Source organism: Rhinolophus hipposideros, assembly GCF_964194185.1.
Source record: "Rhinolophus hipposideros genome assembly, chromosome: 5".
Taxonomy (NCBI): Eukaryota; Metazoa; Chordata; class Mammalia; order Chiroptera; family Rhinolophidae; genus Rhinolophus; species Rhinolophus hipposideros.
Window position 1 is genome coordinate 18,988,139 of NC_138051.1, and position 22,589 is coordinate 19,010,727.

At 33.4% G+C, this 22,589-nt stretch overlaps 1 protein-coding gene across 1 annotated transcript in view; it reads left to right on the plus strand.

The window, feature by feature from the left end:
* BAZ1A (bromodomain adjacent to zinc finger domain 1A) overlaps window positions 1–22,589 on the plus strand; it is an 80,051-nt gene that overhangs the window by 32,538 nt on the left and 24,924 nt on the right. Inside the window, exons 4-13 of the mRNA XM_081050109.1 lie at window positions 3,094–3,195; window positions 5,500–5,587; window positions 9,023–9,157; window positions 12,063–12,162; window positions 12,794–12,960; window positions 14,908–15,003; window positions 15,734–15,872; window positions 17,134–17,280; window positions 21,535–21,630; window positions 21,754–21,978. Of these exons, the coding sequence (XP_080906235.1) occupies window positions 3,094–3,195; window positions 5,500–5,587; window positions 9,023–9,157; window positions 12,063–12,162; window positions 12,794–12,960; window positions 14,908–15,003; window positions 15,734–15,872; window positions 17,134–17,280; window positions 21,535–21,630; window positions 21,754–21,978 (1,295 nt within the window). The remainder of the gene's footprint in view (window positions 1–3,093; window positions 3,196–5,499; window positions 5,588–9,022; window positions 9,158–12,062; window positions 12,163–12,793; window positions 12,961–14,907; window positions 15,004–15,733; window positions 15,873–17,133; window positions 17,281–21,534; window positions 21,631–21,753; window positions 21,979–22,589) is intronic.

A 22,589-nucleotide genomic window follows, 5' to 3' on the forward strand; every position in this document is an offset into this window, starting at 1 on the left:
TGATTTTTATTAATTTTTAAAATGTATGTCAGATTGGCTAACAATATCCCACTGAAACAATTTTGTCTTTAATCCCTTCTTCCTTTCTAGTCATACTATGAAATACTGTTCATCTAGACAGTGTGGTGCAACAGTACATGTTAGAGTTTGCAGAATTGAAACTTACCCAGTTAACTCTTATCAGCAGCTTAAGAACAATTGAAGCTCACTTCATTCAATTACACTTACACATTCCACTTTTTTTTACTTGGGAATATTCATTCTGTACTTTAATTATTATCCTTATTCACTTTATGGTGCATATGGTGGAGAATATCTTTAACCTCCTGAAATTCAGTCAGAGTCAGCTCTTGTAGATTGGCACTATCTGCAAGTAAATTTAAAATCTCAGCCGAATCCTCAACTGATTAAAGGTCCATTTGTATGTTTTAGCTCAGCTCCCTCCTGTCCTCCACTTGAATTGTCTAAATCTTTACTGCTCCATTCTGTTTCCTCTCTGCCTTTTCAGCATCTCAGACTAACAGTGTTTTCTCTAGCCTGTCGTATATCTTTTTCTTCCCTATTTTTAGTGAACAGGACCATAATATTCAAATAAGAAACCTGAGGCCACTCTTACTTCCTTTAACTCCTTTGCTCCTAAAATACTAGTAACTATCAAGTTCTGTCCCTACGAACCTTATAATTCAAGTTCTCATTTTGCCTGATTTGAACTATTGTATCTGTAACTAGCATTTGAGCATTTACTATGTCCAAGCACTGTGCTAAGTGCTTGATATGCATAGTGTGTGTCAATTCTGCAAGAGTGTTGTTATTTTTGTTTAACAAGAGGAACCGGAGCTTTAGAAACATTCATTGGCTTTGCATGAGGACATCTAGCTAGTACACTGCCTGACAGAAAAATGATATTGGGGCGAGTGAATGAAGCATGACGTGGACCTGTATAAGTCCTTTGATACGTCTCAGTTTTTCTTGAGTAGCTACTATTATGCAGAAAAAGAAATTAAAGTCACTTGTCTGCTCACTGAATGAAGAGTTTGGGGTACAAAATTAGTGGGTATTGTAGTAATGAACGTACATATATCCTTTAGCAGCTCTGACAGTAGTAATTTGTGTGTGTTTTATGGACTATATCAAACATCGTGACCCTTAAATAGGGAGTTAGTTATATATTAGATGAGTCTTGAAGGGTGAAATACAGATTTGTATATAAAAAATATTTTTTAAATTGATGTTTAAATATGGTAAACATTTATCTAAATTTTTTTTATTTTAAAATTATTTCTTATTTCAGGTTACTTTGTAGTAACTTTTAATCTATTCTAAATTTTTTAGGTGCTCTGAGGTGCTTTGAAGTGAGGAATGTGTAGATTCTTAGGTCTGGCACTCTATTCAGTGCATTAATGTCCTTTCCCTTCCTTTTAGATTTAAATATGAGCTAGTTGCATATTTTGTGGCTAATTTGTACCTTGGGTACAAAGCAAATTAGTTAGAATCCCAATTAGTAATGATAAATATTTTGCCTGTTATATGTAGCATTTAGAGGAAAATTTCCATTGGTAAATCCCACCTGCGCCACTTGTAACAAGCTCATCACAAAGTATAATTGAATTTGGCTATAGGCATAATTATTCATAATTTCCACCTATGTAGGCTGTGCCTTATCCCTTGAATATAGGTACTTGCAATAGACCCTTGATGTAGAAAAAGTGAGTAAACTGGGCAATTATTTATAGATACTTTCAATCTGTTTGTGTTTCTCAAAGAATCTGAGCCTTCATTATACATCAATGTCATAATGCCTAGTTGTTTATAGATTGCTACTGCTGTACCCTGAAATACCATGAAGGGTGAAACTTAGTCATCTTTGAACTATTACTCTGAGTTATTTCTGTTAATTCCCTAACTTAAGTGAGTAAGAAATTTATTTCTAGGTTGCTCCCTGTCAACAAACCATAATCTGGATTTTCTCATGTTTCAGTAGGTGGGTTGAATGGAAGGGAATGGAACAATTCTTTATTGGGCATTTTCCATATGAGTTAAACTTTATAACAGCAATCACATATATTGTTTTATTTATTCCTCAGAACCACTCTATAAGGGTAGATGGTCATAGTCATATTCTTATAATGAGGAGAAATAAAAGTTCAGAGTTAGAAAATTTGCCCAGCATAATATATAGTTCATTATATCTGCAAGACATACTAAGGCCACATATTTAGAATTAAGGCTAGGTGCTCAAAATGATCACCAGCAGTGTGTGTGTGTGCGTGTGTGTGTCTGTCTGTGTTAAAACACATATAACAATATTTACCATTTTAACCTTTTTAAATGTACAATTTAGTAGCATTCACTAATTCACTAATTGAATGTAAATTACATTCACAGTATTGTACAACTATCACCACTATTTTGAAAACTTTTTCATCACCCCAAACAGAAACTCTGTGCCCATTAAGTAATAATTCCCCATTTCCTCCTCCCCTCTCATTCCCTAGTAATCAGCTTTCTGTCTCTGAATTTACCTATTCTAGATGTTTCATGTAAGTGGATCATACAATATCTGTTCTTTTGTGTGATACATCTATGTTTGTACCATGTTGAACATTATAATAGAATGAATGAATGAATGCCTCAAAGGGAAGGAAAAAAGTGAGAAGTTGGATGGAGGTGGGGATTAAGTGTGTAGACTCCTTGCCAATTCTTAAAATAGGGTAAGCTACATTATCTCCACTTTCGCTCTTGGATTACATAGCTGTGAAGAAGAAAGTTTAAAAGCAAGTCTAAGAGCTATTTATTTGTTTATAAATTTATCTAATCTAAACTGGGTACTCTGCCTATTCATCTTTTGTTAATTTCTTCCCCCAAGGAAAATTTATTTATCAGACAAGTAATTTAAGTCCCTACCTAACATAAAATAGTGCTTTGTACTATTTTGGCTTATAGAATGGTGGGAAATAATCAGTAACTTACAAAATCCTAGTTAAAATAAAAACGCATTACAGTATGTTCTTAGAAACTAGATTTCCATTTAAAGTCTCACATTTCCAAAAAAAAATTATATTAACTTATTTGTCTTTGCTCTGCTCTTTTTAGGAAGAAAAGAGATGCAATTGATCCCTTATTATTCAAGTACAAGGTGCAACCCACTAAGAAAGAATTATATGAGTGTGCTATTGTTAAAGCAACACAAATCAGGTAAAATTCAGTATCTTCTCTATGCTGGTTTAAAGTAGTTATGCTAAATTGAGACGATTTGATGTAGAACAAATGGGTAGTGTCACAAGTGATTGCTTCCCTTTTTAAAATAAATATACACTTATATGCTCATAGACTGATAAAGTAAATCCTAATGGATTCCATGAGCCCTTTGTTGAGATCAATAACTAACCCCTAATAGTCTTCACATCTAAGAAATTAAGAAGGATCCTATATATGAGAGAACTCAATTTTCAGAGCTGATGGTGCTTACAAATATGTACTTACAAATATGTCGCATTTGTAATATTTTATTCATTAGACACAAACATTTGGTCAGTCTCTTCTCATTCCTTAAGAAAGTTAAATAATAAAAAATGAGTATCTTTGAAAATTTCTCTTTGAGACCTAATCAAAAGAGAGAAGTGAGTGGTTGATATTGAAAAGAACTGTCTTTAGGATACATAGACATATTTTAGGAAAATCCCTATTGTTGCCCTTTGAAGTAAGGCTCTTGGTCATCTGAAAGTAAGTTAACATTAATCAGCCAACTATCAACTTGCCACATAGGAGTCGATCTTGGCATTTCGTTTGATGTAAGTAAAATGCTTTACTTACTCTCTTATCCCTGTTTCCCCATATATACTCATGTGTCCAAAGAAAATTGATAATAATGTAAGTGTTGAGTGACTCCCGAGTTGAGTATATTACTTTCTGTAACTCTATGGAGGTGTGTGTAGTTTTTTCTTTGGTGGTTTTTTTAGGCCCATCATTAAGATCTCTGAAGCACTCTACATTTAATTGTATATTAAAAAATAGTATTCCCAAGATAATGCTTGTGGATTATTCAAATTGTTTCAGTTGTTCCTGTTTATGGACTAATAAATAGCATAGTTAAAACTACCAGTGTTCTCCTTATTCATAGTTGAGTGGGTTTTTTTTACCTTTAAGTTTGCCTTTAGTTCAGTTCTTTATATAATGTAATTCCCTATTTAATATTTTTCATTTTTCTACCTACTCTTTGACTTATATTTTAAATATAATTCTGGTAAATCTTGGTCACAGTCTTATTAACTCATTTTCTTGCTAATTGGTGAGCCAGATAATTATAAGGTAAGAAAGTTATACTTGATAATAGAAGGCTTAAATGACTTGCAGCTCTTTGTTAGCATCAAAACGTAGTAGCACTATTCCTGGCAGGAAGACTTGATATGATAGAATAGCACTGACAAGTAGAACTTTCTGCGATGATGGACACGTTATATGTGTGCTGTCCAATGGCTATTATAGCTATTGATCACTTGAAATGTGGCTAGTAATAGTGAGGAACTGAACTTTTAATTTTATTAAAAAACCACATGTGGCTAGTGAGTGCCGTATAAGACAATACGGTTCTCAAGGACTGATATCTTTGCTCAATAGTAAACAGATGATCAATTACATTCTTGTCAGCTCCTATATGGTGCCGGAACATAGCAGTAAACTAGAATCCTTTCTCTCATGTCCTCCTTTTTATATTCTAGGAAAAGAATATACATTTTTGGGAGGGCCACGACTTAAAAACTCCTATATTATTTATTCATTCATAGACGCTTTTAACCACTTTTTCTTGAAAGGAATACATTGAATATAGAACATGTACTTTCTAGAACCTTTTCAGAAATACTTGTGTGTTGTTTATTGTTTTTGTTTTGTTTGTGGTGCTTGTTACTGTTGTGGTTGCTCTTTTTGAATTTGGGGGCAAGGGAGAATCAACAATAGTATATTGTTAGAATCTTAAGAATTCTAATTCTCTTTAGTTTTAATACCATCAATTTGTTGCCTGCCATATGAAATTTAAATACAAATATTTTAGAATTTGATAAAAACCATGTTCAACTCTGTTGACAGATCCATTTGAATGTTGATTTACTCTATGTTATGTGACATCTGCCTACTGGCTTTAATTTTTAAAAGAATTTTAATGGTGATATTTGTAGGAATGAGCACCTAATTTTACAAGATTTGGTTTACTCTCTGTAGTATATTTTTCATGAGGTTTGATTTCTAAGTGGTTTCTAAGCAATAATGCATATACTATTTTAAATGGACTTTTATAATAGATCTAATCAAGTAGATCTTTCAGCATTCTACATAAATACTCCTGTATAAAGTTTCTTGTTACTTCTACATAAATACTGTTAGAAAGTGAAATATCCTTTTCCTGGGCTTGAAATTGAGGTTATGGATTTATAGAGATTATAGACTTTGGATTGAATTCTTTAATACTAATACTTTCCTTTCTCCTTCTTTTTCCCCCATTAGCCGGAGAAAACACCTACTTTCTCGTGATAAACTAAAGCTTTTTCTAAAGCAACACTGTGAACCACAAGATGGAGTCATTAAAATTAAGGTAATTAGAACAGTGAAATTATTTGTTAGAAGAAAAAATAGAGAAATGGGTAGTAGTATAAAGTTGTAACATTGCAGAAATATTACTTCAAAGTTGGTTGAAAATGGCTCTCTTTTTATCTACAGCCAATTTTTAGTAATTTTCTTTATATTTATTGGATTAAATACTGTTTTTGCAATTTCTAGAGTTGCTAGGTGGTTCATGTACTACCACTTTTTTTATTGTAAAAAAGATCAATTAGGTGAGAATAGATGGAAAACTTGGGGAAAACAAAGTTACGGGGGTGGGGCAACTATAATTTTCTAATAGTGTGGTTCTGCCTTATTAAAATAGATGCAAAGAACAATGCTAAAATAGATCTTTCTGGATAGGAGAACAATATATATATAAAACAAACATCAGACCAATATTAAGCAGATAGATTATATTTTATTCATAACCATTAAGAAAGGGAAAAATCAAGTTTAGAAAACACATCGCACACTGAGTAAAAATTTAAAAAGTAAAACTAAAATTATTCTTAAAAATGAGAAATATTTATCTCACATTGGGAGAAACATTAAATCTAAATAAAAAAGCAATAGAATGTGTTAGAGAGATATTTATCAGAGATATTTATACATTTATCAGAAATCAGCTGTTGAATGCTTAAGATTGGTGTATTTCATTATTTGTAAATGTTACATCAAAAAAAAGAGAAATTTAAAAAAAGGGAATAAACAAGTTTATGCTATATGAAAAGTAGCATTTTAAATCTCTTAGAGACCAAGGTAGATTATGTATTAAATAAAACTGGTACACTTAGTTAACTATTTGGAAAAATTAAATTAGATCTAACTCAAAAAAGAAGGAAATGAAATGAAACAAATTGTAATGTTATGCATGTTGAAGTACTCAGGAGGAGCAATAGAAAAGAAATACCAAGGATGGGATTGATTTGACCGTATAAACTTACATAGGTTTAAAATGTCATGAATAGATTTCAAGGGCAAGTGCTGGAGGAAAGATACTTTCAGTGAATATAATTAGGAGCTCAGATCAATTAGAAAAACATAAGCACCCCAGTAAAAGACTAGGCAACTAGACATAAAACTTCACAGTGGATGAAAATGTAAAAACTTGAAAACATAAGAGAATCATCTGAAAGAAAGTTGTTTTTTAATATGAGCATATTTATGTATTTGTCTTGATAAGGAGAGAATGCTTAAATTACCTTGTATTCTGCCATGTGTAATGAGCTCCCATGTATACTGCTTACCCACGTTTTTGGCCCAAACTTTCAGGGGAAAAAAGAAATCTTTTATTTTAATATTTTAATTCAGATTTTTATTTGTTTATATTTAGGTGCTTGTTTTTTGTATTATAAAGGAATTTTAGCATTTATTTATTGCACTTATAACTCATAAGTATAAATAAAAGAATTAAAAACATTTATATAGATACAGAATTAGTACTACCCATGTATAACACACATCCATATTTCTCCCTCACAAATTTGGGCAAAAAAGTGTACATTTTACACGGCAAAATACTATATGCTTTATCTATAGCGTTGAATATCAACCATGTGAAATGATGCTTACAAAAAGTTAACAATTTTGATACTTGTGATAAGTGGCTAGCATAGTGCCTGGCACATGGTAGGCTGATGTATGAAAAGCTGTGTGTGTGTATCATAAATAGCCACTTGGCCAGCTCCTCTAATTTACAAAGATCTTTTACACCAATGAACAAAAACAACCCAATTGGAAAAAAGTGGTAAAGGACATCAGCAGTTATTTACCAAGGAAAATAAATAGTCAATAAACATGAAAAGAAGTTCAACTTAATAAATAAATGAAACTTAAGGAGACAGTAAACATTTTTCTCTTAGAGTATAATGAATGATTAGTGGATATCTGGTGCAAGCGTGAGTGCACGAGCGCGCGCGCACACAGACACACACACACACACACACACACACACACTCCCCAAAACAACAAAGTTTGATACCCAGTATAGTCTGTTGTTAGGAGTAACTACAAGTACAGAAAGATGTGGGTATGGGTCTTTATTGTGTATTATGTATGTGTGAATAAAGAACGTTGGCAATTAATGTATTGAAGCGTATCTTGACTTTCTTGAGTGTACATCCATATTTGAGAGAAACCACTCATGTTCTTTATATTCATACTTAAAGGGCAATTCTGTATATCAGAGGTTATTTATGTGGGATAGTAGATGACCATCTTAATGAAATTTATGTAAAATCTTAATAGATTCTTGATTTATTATGATGATCAGAACTAATTTAATTTTAGATGCTAAAAGCTATGTTATACTAAAAATGAAAATATACAGAAAATTGAATTCCCAGAAGTATTCCTGTTTTGCTAATAATTTAAAATTGTATATCATTATTTTCTTATACATTTCCTGAAAGATATTTCTGTAAATGGCACATGTTTTCTTTGAGAGAAAGAATGATGATCTTGACCATTAGACCAAAATAGTCTTCAGAATTGCTAATCAAAAGTTAAAACGTCTAAAGTTGAACATGGATGAAAGATGAACAAGTTCTGAGTACAAAGTAAATTTAGTAGTTATTCTAGCACCACACCAGTTCTGATAAAAATAAGGTTGATTTCTCTGAACTTAAATTCTGAATTGAAACTTTATAGGAATTGGTCAATATTTCTGCTTTTATCCAGACCAATTTTAAATTCTGATACATAAAAATATTTGAGTTTAAAAATATTTATCTCCCCAAACTGGGTTTAAAATCTAAACGTTCAGCAGTTAGGAAATGGTTAAGAAAAAATTACTGGTTGATACACTAGGTTCTAATGTTAAATATATGGATTATTTATTTACATAGAAAATCTCATACAAAATTGTCAAAAGCAAAGCAAACGAACAAAGCTTATTGTAAAAACGTAATTTTAGAATAGTTTAGAATTGAGAAACTGTTGAAACAGTCTTGAGTATTTTATGGTGAAGCTATCCTTTGAATTGTGGTTTTCTTTCTGGTAAAGCTGGTTAATTATATACCATGTTTCCCTGAAAATAAGACCTAAGCAGACCATCAGCTCTAATGTGTCTTTTGGAGCAAAAATTAATATAAGACCCGGTTTTATTTTAATACAATATAAGACTGGGTATAATATAATATTGTATAGTATAATACCGGATATAATAAATGCCGGATATAATGTACCTGGTATAATATAATATAATACCAGGTCTTATATTAATTTTTGCTCCAAAAGATGCATTAGAGCTGATTGTTCAACTTGGTCTTATATTCGGGGAAACACGGTAGGATATTACTTACATAATAACACAAATTCTGATGTTTTTGACCTGGTCTTTAACAGCAGTCATGTGACATATTAGAGCATATGTATATATGGTTTACTAATGTGTTATTATTGTACCCTATGTCTTTTTTATTAGGCATCATCTCTTTCAACATATAAAATAGCAGAACAAGATTTTTCTTATTTCTTCCCTGATGATCCACCCACCTTTATCTTCAGTCCTGCTAACAGAAGAAGAGGGAGACCTCCCAAACGAGGATCTGTTAGTCAAGTAGGTAGAGAACAGATTTAAAAAAAATACCTTGTAGCTCTTAATATAACTATTCAAAATCAGTAGTAGTGTTTGGCTCCCCTGCCTCCGTAGCCAGTAGGAAAGAACACATTCCTTCACACACAAAACGTGTATGCTATATGATGATAACTGCTCAGGGGTGAGGCTTGTAGAAGTTTCAAATGTGAATTAGACATGGCTCTCATGCCACAGGGATTTTATACCACAGTGGAAGCAAGCATATAAGCAATTACTAAAAATGTAAAGCAGGATAAAATACAGGGAATAAATTAGGGTATTGAAACATAAAGAGCATTTAAAACAAACTTTTGACATTGTTTAATTAACATTGGCCACAAGAATGTTTCTGGTAGGTCTTTTCTCTACTTCTTACATATGTAATGTCAATACTATCTAGTTTATAAGGTACCCTGGAAGATTTGTTTTGTTTTCTAGTGCATATTTTGAAGTCCCTCTTTATATATTACCAGTTGTTTTTCTGGGCGGTTTTAGTACTAATTTGTAGAGCTATAGAATTAACTCATTTGATATGTTACTATGATTAGAGTTATTAAAAGTTTGGTTGTAAGTCAGACAGAAAAAAGGACCAAAAACTGGATGATTTCACGTACATATGGAATATGAAATAAAAGGTATCAGATAAACTAACAAAACAAACTCATAGGTACAGACAACACATGGTGGTTACCAGAGGGGAAGAGGATTGGGGGAAGGTGAATTAGGTAAAGGGGGTCAAATATATGGTAATAAAAGGAAACCGTGGAGGTATCACACTCCCTGATTTTTGCTTGTACTACAAGGCTACAATAATCAAAACAGCTTGGTATTGGCGGAAAAACAGACACATAGACCAATGGAATAGAATTGAGAACCCAGAAATAAAACCACATAAATATGAACAGATAATTTTTGACAAAGAAGCTAAAAACATACAATGGAGGAAAGACAGCCTCTTCAATAAATGGTGCTGGCAGAATTGGATAGCTACGTGCAAAAGAATGAAACTGGATTGCTATCTGTCACCATGTACCCAAATTAATTCAAAATGGATCAAAGACTTAAGCATAAGACCTGACACAATAAACTGCATTGAAGAAAACATAGGTACTAAACTTATGCACCTTGGGTTCAAAGAGCATTTTATGAATTTGACTCCAAAGGCAATGGAAGTAAAAACTAAAATAAACGAATGGGATTATATGAAACTGAAAAGCTTCTGCACAGCAAAAGAAACTATTGACAAAATAATGAGGCAACCAACTGAATGGGAGAAGATTTTTGCAAACAGTGCCTCTGATAAGGGGCTAATATCCAAAATATACAAGGAACTCATGAAACTCAACAACATAAAAACAAACAACCCAATTGAAAAATGGACAGAGGACCTGAAGAGACATTTCTCCAAAGAGGACATACAAATGGCAAATAGACATATGAAAAAATGCTCAACATCGCTAATCATCAGAGAAATGCAAATGAAAACCACAATGAGATATCACCTCACCCCAGTCAGAATGGCTTTCATCAATAAGACAAATAGTAACAAGTGTTGGAGAGGCTGTGGAGAAAAAGGAACCCTCATACACTGTTGGTGGGAATGCAGACTGGTGCAGCCGTTATGGAAGGCAGTGTGGAGGTTTCTCAAGAAATTACGAATAGAATTACCATATGACCCAGCAATCGCTCTCCTGGGTATCTACCCAAAAAATGTGAAAGCATTTCTCTATAGAGACACGTGTACTCCAATGTTCATTGCAGCTTTGTTTACGGTGGCCAAGACATGGAAACAACCAAAATGTCCTTCAATAGATGAATGGATAAAGAAGTTGTGGTATATATACACAATGGAATACTATTCGGCGTTAAGGAAAGATGATATAGGAGCATTTGTGACAACATGGATGGATCTTGAGAGTATAATGCTAAGTGAAATAAGTCAGACAGATAAAGCAGAGAACCCTATGATTTCACTGATATGTGGTATATAAACCAAAAAGAACAAGACAAACAAATGAGAAAGAGAAACTCATAGACACAGACAATAATTTAGTGGTTACCAGAGGGTAAGGGGGTGGGGGGTGGGTGATGAGGGTAAAGGGGATCAAATATATGGTGATGGAAGGAGAGCTGACTCTGGGTGGTGAACACACAATGGGATTTATAGACGATGTAATGCAGAATTGTACACCTGAAATCTATGTAAATTTACTAACAATTGTCACCCCAATAAATTTAATAAAAAAAAAAAAAAAAGGAAACCGGACTTTAGGTGGTGAGCATGCAATAGAGTATACAGATGTCAAATTATAATATTATACCCCTGAAATGTATCTAATGTTATTGACCATTGTTAATAAATACCATTTTTAAAAAAAATTCAGTTATGCTTTAGAATAAAACCTCATTTTAGTACCGTGTTTCCCCAAAAATAAGACCTGATCGAACAATAAGCTCTAATGAGTCTTTTGGTGCAAAAATTAATATAAAACCCAGTCTTATTTTACTATAAGACCAAGTTTTATCTAACAAAATACAATATAAGACTAGGTCTTACATTAATTTTTGCTTCAAAAGACACATTAGAGCTGATTGTCTTGCTAGGTCTTATTTTCGGGGAAACATGGTATAAAGAAAGTATAATTGATGAGGGGTTTTAAATTTGGGGGGGTTTACTTTTTTTTTTTTTTTTTTTTTTGTTGTTGAGAGCCCACTGGCCCATTTGGGAATCGAACCGGCAGTCTTCGGAGTTAGGAGCATGGAGCTCTAACCGCCTGAGCCACCGGGCTGGCCCCAGGGGGTTTTACTCTTATTGTAAGAATAAAGCAGACCATCAGTTCGTAAAAGTTGTGATTCTACAATTTTAGTTTCTTGGTCTATTTTTCAGGAGGACAGCATTGCTAATAAACAGACTATTGCAAGTTATAGGAACAAAACCACTAAAGAAAAAGACAAAGTTTTGAAACATGAAGAAGTGAAGTCACTGGGTGAGTTTTAAATTCTCTCCAAAAACTGTTTAAGTACAGGAAAGAATATTTCTCTGTATATTTCTGGGTTTTTTGTTTTGTTTGTTTTTTTAAGCATAGTTTTTTCCACCTGATATCTATTGATTTTTATGATAAATGAGACCTCTTCTCATCTACCTTGAAAACTCTTTCAAGGTAGAGCATATCCCGTATTAAACTGACCCGATGCTAGGTGAAACACAAGTTTGGAGTTTTTAGGGTTTACAAACCATGTTGGTCCATTTTGTTTGATTCACACAAACTGGACTGAATCACTTGGGAACCTTAATAAAACAAAGATTCTAAATTCGTGAGTGGATGAGAGAAGAGATTCTGCATTTCTAACAAGGTGATAACCTTGCTGTTGGGCTTAGGACCACACTCTGGCTTTCAAAGGCAGATAAATGTTTGTCCCAGTGCAGTAATTTGTCTTAAACTCAGCCAACTTGCTTTTCCCATTTTAATCACCTGCTATCTTCCTCCAGGAATTGACAATCCCTGTGAGTCTCTACTGATCTCACTTAACCTTAAATTATTTCAGGAATCTTTTGTTACATTAAAAAATGTGTTGTTTTCCATCTGTACACAGTTCTAAGTATGACCTTCTCCACAGCTTTTGAAAAGGCTAAATTAAAAAGAGAAAAAGCAGATGCCCTAGAAGCAAAGAAAAAAGAAAAGGAAGATAAAGAGAAAAAGAAGGAAGAATTGAAAAAAATTGTTGAAGAGGAGAGACTAAAGAAGAAAGAAGAAAAAGAAAGGCTTAAAATAGAAAGAGAAAAGGTATTCATTGAAGTATATTAGCTATGCTCTCTACATACAGTAAATAGTGCTTTACATATTTAAATTCATGGTTAATCTTCAAGTGCTTTTACCATGTTGATTCACATTCACATATAGGCGTGCATAGAGCACTGATAAACAGTATTGGTTTATCTCCCTTTTGCTTTGGAAAATTTGATGAGTGATTTAAGGTTCAACATATATATGCATTCCCATTCCTTTACACCTCAAAGCCTCTTCTAAAGTGCAATTCTAAAGTTGATCTTCTTCATCATTTAGACTTACAGATTTAGGGAAGGTGATAAGCGTAAAACCTTTAAGTAAAGTACATGGTTAGAAAAATACAATAAAGTCAATGACTAATAAGAATTATTATAGTGTTCTTATTCTCCTTGAAGAATAAGGTATCTATGATAATAGGGTAGTTCAGCAAATCTTTATTATAATCTTTAATGGTAAATATTCCTTAGGGAATTCTATAGCTGTTTTTTCCAGACAGTCATTGCCATTGGTTTTCTGAGATATGCACAAATAGCCGTAGATGATCATGTTATAGACACTGTGTTCATTTAATTTGCCTGAAGTTTTTTGAGTTATTTCAAATAGACCATTCAGGTTGGGGTGGAGATGTCTAATATATGTTCATTCCAGAAAATGTAGAGAACAAAAAGAACACTTGTAATCCAAATGATAACATTTAGAGGTAGCATTAACACTTTGATTAATTTATTTCTAGTCTTTACTCTGGGCCTTAAAGAGATCCACCATTTATAACTGTGTATACTTTTTTTGTTTAACATTATTATAAGCATGTCTTCATGTTATTAAACTAGTAAGCTGGAATTTTTAGTAACTGCATAATAGTTAATCAGATAGGTTTAGGTAAGTGCCTTATAATTTTTTGGTCATAAATAATGATACTCTATTCAAGTTTGTGAATAAAAGTCTTTCCTATTTTTGTATTATGTCCTTGAATAAATTTGTAGAAGCAGAATAATAGGTCAAAGGGTGAGAAAATTTTTTTTAAAGTTTCTATGGATGTACATAGGTATTTGTTTACCAAACATGTATTGTGCTTATTTATGCTCTTAGCAACAGTGAATGAAAATACCCATCTTACTCCATCCAACAAGAATTATGTTAGGGTAGGAGTATGACTTATTGCAGGAGACTACTTAAAGTACAGCTAGTAAGGTCTGTAACCATCTAGTCACGTTATGTTGAAAATTTGGTAAGTGGACATCTGTTTACCTTTGGTGTTCGTAAATTTCAAAGGAGAAGAATAATATTAACATTAAACATATTTATTGGAAAATAATTACAATAAAATATTTTAATTATGCTCTGCTTTATTAGAAACTTTTTAGTGTCAGTATTTATCTTGCAGTTTCACATATAAGAACCAAGAAGTAAGGGTTTCAAAAGACCAAGTGAGCAAGAGAAATGGCCTGGATTAAAAAGCAAGAGAAGTTCACCAACTGTATTCTAATATTGCTTTAAATTACTGCTCCCTCTGTGTGTCCCCAGAGTGTCAGGTTTAAACAAATCTTGAAAACAGCAAGTGTATTGCAAATATAAGGGAAGGTTTCATTTTAGGTACTCTAATAATATTACCAACATTGTCAGGATCTAATTGATTTGAAGTAGGGGGAGAACTGCTGTAGGCAGGGTCAGATTGAATTAATATTTATCCAAGAGCTACTGTGTGTCGGACGTTTTCCATCTGTCTTTGTAGCAGCTCTGTCAGATAGGCATTGTTTTAATCAGTGGTTCTAACACTTCAGTGTGCATCAAAATTACTAGAAAGGCTTCTTAAAAAATCAGTTGTTGAGTCCCAACCTCAGAATTCCTGATTCAGTCGGGCTGGGGTAGGGCCCAAGTTCCCAGATGATGCTGATGCTGCCTTATCAATTTCTTATAAGAATTTTTATTAACCTTTTGTTTTAGGAAAGAGAGAAATTACGTGAAGAAAAGCGAAAATATATGGAATACTTAAAACAGTGGAGTAAACCAAGAGAAGATATGGAATGTGATGATCTTAAGGTATAAGCATATTTGATGTTTCACCCACCCATGTTCTATGTGCCCTATGTGGCTTTGCTGAAGAAATCTTTCTTTCTTTTTAATAGTGGCCTCTTCATGTTTAACTGAGAAGAAATAGCCAATTAAGCAAATTCTATAGCGTTCCAAGGTAGCATTGTTAGTATTTTATAACAAGCTTTGGTAATGACCTTGATTCTGCAGAAATAATTGCTTATATGCATTATCCTTGATAATCCAAAAACCACTGGGGCCAGGCATGCTTTTTAGCTTAATTGCTAGGTAAAGATTCTTCCCATCTCCAGAAACGATGAAAGTATCCAAATCAAACTCATTCATCACCATTTCTAAGTCAGTAGATGGTGGATTAATTGTTCCACATCCTAAGGAGATCCTGCATTCAAGATAATATTGGCACAGCTGATGCCTTACCCTCTGAATCTAGGATAAAAGACCCTCTTAGCGAGGAAATGTAGTCAGAAATGCACACCAGCCTAAAGTTATGTTCTTAGTTTGATGAAGGAAAAAGTCCCTAGAGACTGATTTAGTGAAGTTGTAATAAGTCCAGGGCATCTATAATTTTAAAAGTTCTAAAGGTGATTGATAAACATCCCTGGTTGAGAACCACTAGTCTACGTGAAATAAGTCTTACTAGGAAAAAGTATATCATATCTACGTTTTACAGTTTCCTGTACATGATTCAAGCAGTTATGTAAATTGTTTAATCTTGCAGGAACTTCCAGAACCAACTCCAGTGAAAACTAGACTACCTCCTGAAATCTTTGGTGATGCTCTGATGGTTTTGGAATTCCTTAATGCATTTGGGGAACTTTTTGATCTTCAAGATGAATTTCCTGAAGGAGTAACCCTAGGCAAGTGATATTGCTGTGTTACAGTTCACCTTAAAATTAATGGCTTAAAGGAACAAATCATTCTCTCTCAGAGTTCTGTGGAGTCACTGGGCCTAGCTCTGTAGTCATCTCGTGGAGTCTACTGTCAGACAGTGGCTGGAACTGGAGTCATCTGAAGGCTCACGTGGCTAGATGTTCACGGCTTCACACAGCTGCCTGGTGCCTCAGTGCTTCCCACTCCATCAGAACAGCCTTCACTTCTGATGTGGCGGCTGAGGGCTCCAAGAGGCAGGAAATGAACTGCCAACCTTCTTCCAGGCGAGGCCTGGAACTGGCAGGCCTTATTTTTGCCATAGTCCATTGGTCGAGCCTACTGGGATTCAAGGGGTAAAAGAATAGGTTTCCACTTCTTGAGGGCGGCATAGTAGGTAAATGAAGGGAGGGAAGAAATTGATGTCAGCTGTATTTGGAAACAAGTTGTTGCCTACCTTTCATTTGTGATTCTGTTTTGACTCTGCACTTAATATACTTTTACTTCGTGTAAACATCATTTTTAAGAGGTAAATTGGTATGAGGGCCTTGGATCCCATTTGGATTTTCAGCTGTCAAATAGTAAAATAATTTTCTTGAGATCCAAGTAAAGACCCTCAAAAACAGAATTATAATGCCACTCTTATTTTAGTAAGAGAGAATTCTTCAGGAGGGCTTTCATACTCCCTTAATTTCTCTTTATGAGCTGGTGAGGTATGAGTCATTGTGCCTTACAGATCAAAGTCTAAACAAAGCTGGTTCAGGTAGGATGAATTAGACGGGAAACATTTATGACTTGGGCACGATAGTACACTTGATGCAGAGGATTACCTCCCAATGCACTGTTTGTTAAACAGTAATGTCCCACATAGCTCTTAAGAACAGTGGGATAATAACAGATCTCTGCATTGTTGTTCAAATTAGAATAAAATTATAGTTCATAATATGTACCTTAATTTGCACTTCAAATTTAAACTTATTTGAAATATTGTATTCATCTACTGAGGTTAATTTGGCTTTCTTGAATGTAGTGATTTTCGCTTATGGTTTTATTAGAATTTATTGTAATCATTATAAAATTGTTTTTTGATTTTGCCTCGGGTAATACTTGGTTTTATTTTGATAAATGGGCACTTAAGAAAATAGTTACACAGGCTATTATTGATTGAAATGTTTATTTATTATTCCATTGGAGTTGTTTTGTTAGTACTTGACCAGAACTTTCAATTCATTTTAAACATTTTATTCACAGAAGTGTTAGAGGAAGCTCTTGTAGGAAATGACAGTGAAGGCCCACTATGTGAATTGCTTTTTTTCTTCCTGACTGCCATCTTCCAGGCGATAGCGGAAGAAGAAGAGGAAGTAGCCAAAGAGCAAATAACTGATGCTGACACCAAAGGTCAGAACTCAGTGTTATTGCTGATTGATAGTAACTTTGTAGTGAAAGTCATTTTGAAGGTTATTTTAAAATTAACTTGCTTTTACAGTTATAAAACATAGTTGTTCAAGTTACATGATTCTTAAGTCATATACTAACAACACATTATCAGTTGCTTTATAAAAACTTTGTTTTAATGTATCCTGTTTCTGATGACCTTAAAAATATTTCCTCCCCAGTCTATCTTGCTTTTTACTCTTTTCGATTTCTCCTATAATTTAGGAGCATTACAGATGTCATTGACCGGTATCTGTAATTCCAAGAGATTCTGCTAAGTGGCACTGATTTTTTTGCCTCCACCTAAGGAAATATTTTAGTTGTTGTTGTTAATACTTTAAATTGAAAATAATACTGTGATTTCATTTTCAGATCTTATCCAACAGTTTTTAAATCAGGGTTAAGTAAAAATTTTTTTTTATTTCATTAATTAGTTTGAACTAGAAATTCTGCTCTTTAAATTCTATGCACTTAAGTATCTAGAGTCAGTGTGTGGTACACATTAATGTATAAATGATTCTTGGGGAAAACCTTTTTTATTTTTAAAACGATATGTTCACTATTTTGTTTAGGATTTACCTCAATCAGAGCAATTGTTAAGCATTTATATTAAGAGATTAATTTGGCTTCCTAAACAACATTCTCTGTGAACTTTGCCACATGTGTGATTTAGGATCGAAAGCTTTATTAACAACACTTTAGTGGATTGCATAAAAATTCACAAAAAGAAATAACTGTTGGGAGACATCTTGATAGAGTTCTGGTACAGAAAAGTGGGACATTCCTCCATTTGGATAGTATTTGTCGGCCTTAGATAATTTGAGCTCAGTTTTCTTTAGGCCTCGTCCCTGGAGCAACAGGATAATGATGAATGTGCATCCAGTGTTGGTTGCCTTTTGATTTTACAGCCTGAGTTCAAGGAAAATTCAGAGGATGCCAAAAAATGTATACACATTTTAAGAAAGGAAAAAAAACTGTATTAAAATTGTAATACTCAACATATACCGATAACAAAAAATGAATACAAGTCATGTGTGTATATATTTTTGGCACTACTGGTATATTCTCTAGCTTGAGTGCCAATCACCATAGGTCCCTTATCAAGGCCATTTTAGCAATATAGTCCCCGTCTTCATCTCAGGTGACTTAGTCAATTAAATGAGAGTCTATTAAAGGGAAGACAAGGGTTAATCCATTTATAACACATCTAAAGATTATCTAAGATGACAAGTACCAGCACTAAAGATGGATTATCTAAGACAGATAATGCAGCAACTATTCATTCTTGTAACCATTAGGTTATTGTAATGACCAATAACATCACAGGGTTATTGACCAAGTGATGTTATTGGTCATTAACACAATATTTATGACCTTAATACAAGACATAAAACTATATTTAATTCAGGATTTGAAGCAGATGAGTATTGTAGTTTGGAAGTCTTGATGACAAAAAGTGGGGTGACAAGAAAATTGTGTTAAAAAAAACAACTTTACATTGTAAAGGCAAAATATATATGACTGTTGGTGTTTTGTATTGTTATCATATATTCTATTCATGATTTGTTTGACCTGTAATTTCTATAGCTCTATTCCTATATAGGAATGTCTATAAATATAAGCTCTACCTCTAAATAAAGTTTTTAATGCTCATTTTGAAAATATTTAAATGTTAGGGAAGGAAAAAACGTAATACTTTGGAATTTTTCACCTTTCTCTCACTTCCCTATTATTGGCCACATTTTACATGGTTATTTCAGTTTTAATAAGGGCCTAGATTGTTCCCCCAGGTATTTTTCATATGTTCTCCCACCTCAGTAACAAGAAAGCTTTTCCACACTCTTCCTGAAAACAATTGAATAGTCAGGCAGTCCTAAATATTCTCCGACTTCTTTAGCTGGTGTTATCAGCTGGTGTTTCCTGCCATTTCTAGAAAGGGGGAAATTGTGCAGAAGGGAAAAGTATGAATTTATCTTAGTGATGAGAAATCTACGTAAGGTTCAATGAGGTTATTTACTGAAGATCACATAGCTAATAAGTGATATAAAACACTATATATGCATTGTTTCATTTACTCCTCATCTCACCCTTGTGAGGTAGGTATAATTATTTTCTGCCCTTTACATATATAAAGAAACTTAGACTTGAGGATTTAATTAACTTGCCCAAAGACACAGCTAATAAGAAAGTGATGGCATACAAACTCCGGCAGCCTGGTGTAGCCTCATAGTGACTGTGCTATATGGCCTTGTAGTATGGCTAAGAAGTTGAAAATTTGAATATTTGTTCCCCTAGCATTGCCTATAAAATTATCTGCAAGAAGATCTAATTCTTGGTCCTCACTCTCCCTGTTTTTATATCAAATCTTCGAAATTTTGACCAGCAACTTTTAAAACCTTATATTAAAAATATATATTCCTCTCTTTAGTCTTACATCATAAATTTAAAAACCCTTCAAAGTATGGGGAAAAGAGTATCCTCCTCATATAGACTAGTTTTGTGTATTTGCCGCAACATCGTTGTTTAGTGTTGCAATTTTATTTACCTAATTTTAGATTACTATGATAATAAATGTGTCTTTTAACATATTAGTTTAATACAATTAAAAGTAAACTGTCATTTTGTTGGTTGTCCACTTCCTAAGGCCTTTATTAGCCTTTGTCTTAGGAAATTGTAACTTACGATAGATATAATAGATTGAATGTGGTGCTTGCGGCAAAGGGAGAGAGCCAGTATACTTTTACAGCTCTGCAGCAGGGACTGTTGTTAATTTTAGAGTGCCTATTAATTTTGTTTGTTCGGCTTTATATGTGAAATGAAAATTCAGAAAGTCTTAGGTCTGGTATTTCCTTGATGAGGAAGAATATAATTGTAATGTCTGTCTTTGGACTAGATTCATGGCTTGGTAGGAATAACCTCTGCATGTATGTAACATTTAGTCAGATAATTTCTCCTGTGTGATATTGTTTATGCTTTAACTGCCATGAAGTTGTCACTGATTGTAATCACACATGATCCTAGAGCTGCCTTTTTCCTGTAGTAAAGGACAGCAGTTCTGTTCTCTAAGGTTCATTTTGTGAGTTTGTGAACTTGTGGAGGGGAACCATATAATCGTAGAAGGTTGATGAGCCACGGGACCAGTTTCGCCCAGTGATTTTCCAAACTCTAATCCATAGAGCCCCAGAAGTTGTACTGTGATTCCTCGGTGCCACTGCAGGAGAGTTGGAAAGACGAATGGGCAGGATTGTCATCTGCATACCCCACTTTAACAAGGGCACTTTTTATCTCTTTTACGTTGGGCTTCTAAGAAATATTTGAAGAATTTGAAAACTGCTCATCTAGACTCAGCCCTTTAAGAAAAATGAAGCCAATTAAATGATTTGTCTAAAGGCTACATAACTAAGAAGTAGGGACTGGCAGAGCTAAGACCAGAATATACATTATCTAACTTTCAGTCTAAAGCTGTGTCCACTACACTATGCTATATAGCAGAAGGGTGTTTTGTAAGCTTAAAGTTTTTCAAGCTGACACTGTAATTTTTTTTGTCATCTCTGTATTACAATTAGAAATAATTGTATATACTAGTGCTTTAAATACATCTATGCTTATAGATTTGCTCTTTAGTCCTATTTGTACCCTAAGCACTGTTCTCAAAGCTAAAGCAATTTGCTTAGAAAATACAGGCAAATCTTCCTATTTCTTGGACTGGAGAGTTTTCAACTTAAAAACGGGCAATTTAGATGAAGAGGATAAATCAGTTCTTTTAGCTATTTTTCTGTGCTGGATTTGTGATGACTACAACCTATACTTTGTTAAGATTCAATCTTAAAATATTTATAAAAAATTGGATATCTTCAAGTGGATTCTGATTTTCTGAGTAGATTTTCTTTAAGTTATATTGAGCAAGGAGACTTGTTTTTCATTCTAAAGTACATTTTACCATTTTGGAATGTGTATGAACATCTTGTTGGTAACTTGGAAATTGTCTTTTCTATGTTAGGTAAGGAGAATGTTAGCGTTTGGTGCATGTCATAGGATTTGTAGTTTCAGATGGAGACTAGGCAGAATGTGAATGATGCTTGTTGTACCTAGTGTTGGTTCTTTTGAGGTTCGTCAATGTTAAGCCGTTTGCTGTGTCTTTCATCATTTTAAAAGGGCATTGTTCCCAAATATTCCAGCTTTGATTTGCACTAGAATAAAGTATTTATTTCCTTAAAGATTTAACAGAGGCTTTGGATGAAGATGCAGACCCCACAAAATCTGCACTGTCTGCAGTTGCATCTTTGGCAGCTGCATGGCCGCAGTTGCACCAGGGTATGTGTGGGCTTTATTTTTTTTTATTGGCTTTTTATTTTTAATTTTATAAAGGTATATTTTACATTGCTGAGAATTTGTGGTTTATATTCTAAATGACTATTTCATTTTTAACAACTATAGGCTGCAGTTTGAAAAGCTTGGATCTTGATAGCTGCACTCTTTCTGAAATCCTCAGACTACACATCTTAGCTTCAGGTGCTGATGTCACATCAGCAAATGCAAAGTACAGATACCAGAAACGAGGGGGGTTTGATGCTACCGATGACGCCTGTATGGAGCTTCGTTTAAGCAATCCCAGTCTGGTGAAGAAACTGTCAAGCACTTCAGTGTATGATTTGACACCAGGTAAACTTGGCAAGTTGGGATCTGTATAACCTGCCCACTTTCTACCCTTTGAGGCCTCTTACATCCAGAAAACTAGGTAGCTGATGAGAAATTTTAGATGATAATCAGTTTTAAAAGAGAAAGAGAGAAAACAGTTTTATTTTTTTTTAAAAGTGTTGGTATACCAATAGTGACCTACATTGAAACTACTGTTGTTGTTCATATTAGCTTTATTTATGATTTTCTTTCCTTTTTCTTTTGGATTTTCTATTGTTTTAAAAATTTGTGGTAAATCTACTGAATCTAAGTTTAAAAGAATAAGTGAGAATTAACTAGCTTTCGTTTTTATTAATTAGTATATCAGAAGTGTAATCTGTGGCTGCTAAATTTTAACATTTTTTTGAATAAATATTTGAGGTATGAGAAACAGTACATAAATTAAGATGAAGTTCTTTTTCATTTTATTTTTTAAAAAGAAAATTATACAAATATATATAGTTTAATGTGCTTAAGAGAACATGTAATAGAAGTAGAGTACCTTAATTCTCAACATTCATATAGTTCTTATAATTTATGGTAGAGTTTTTATATAGTCTTTTCAGAGTAGCAATTTGCCTATTGCCATTTTTAAA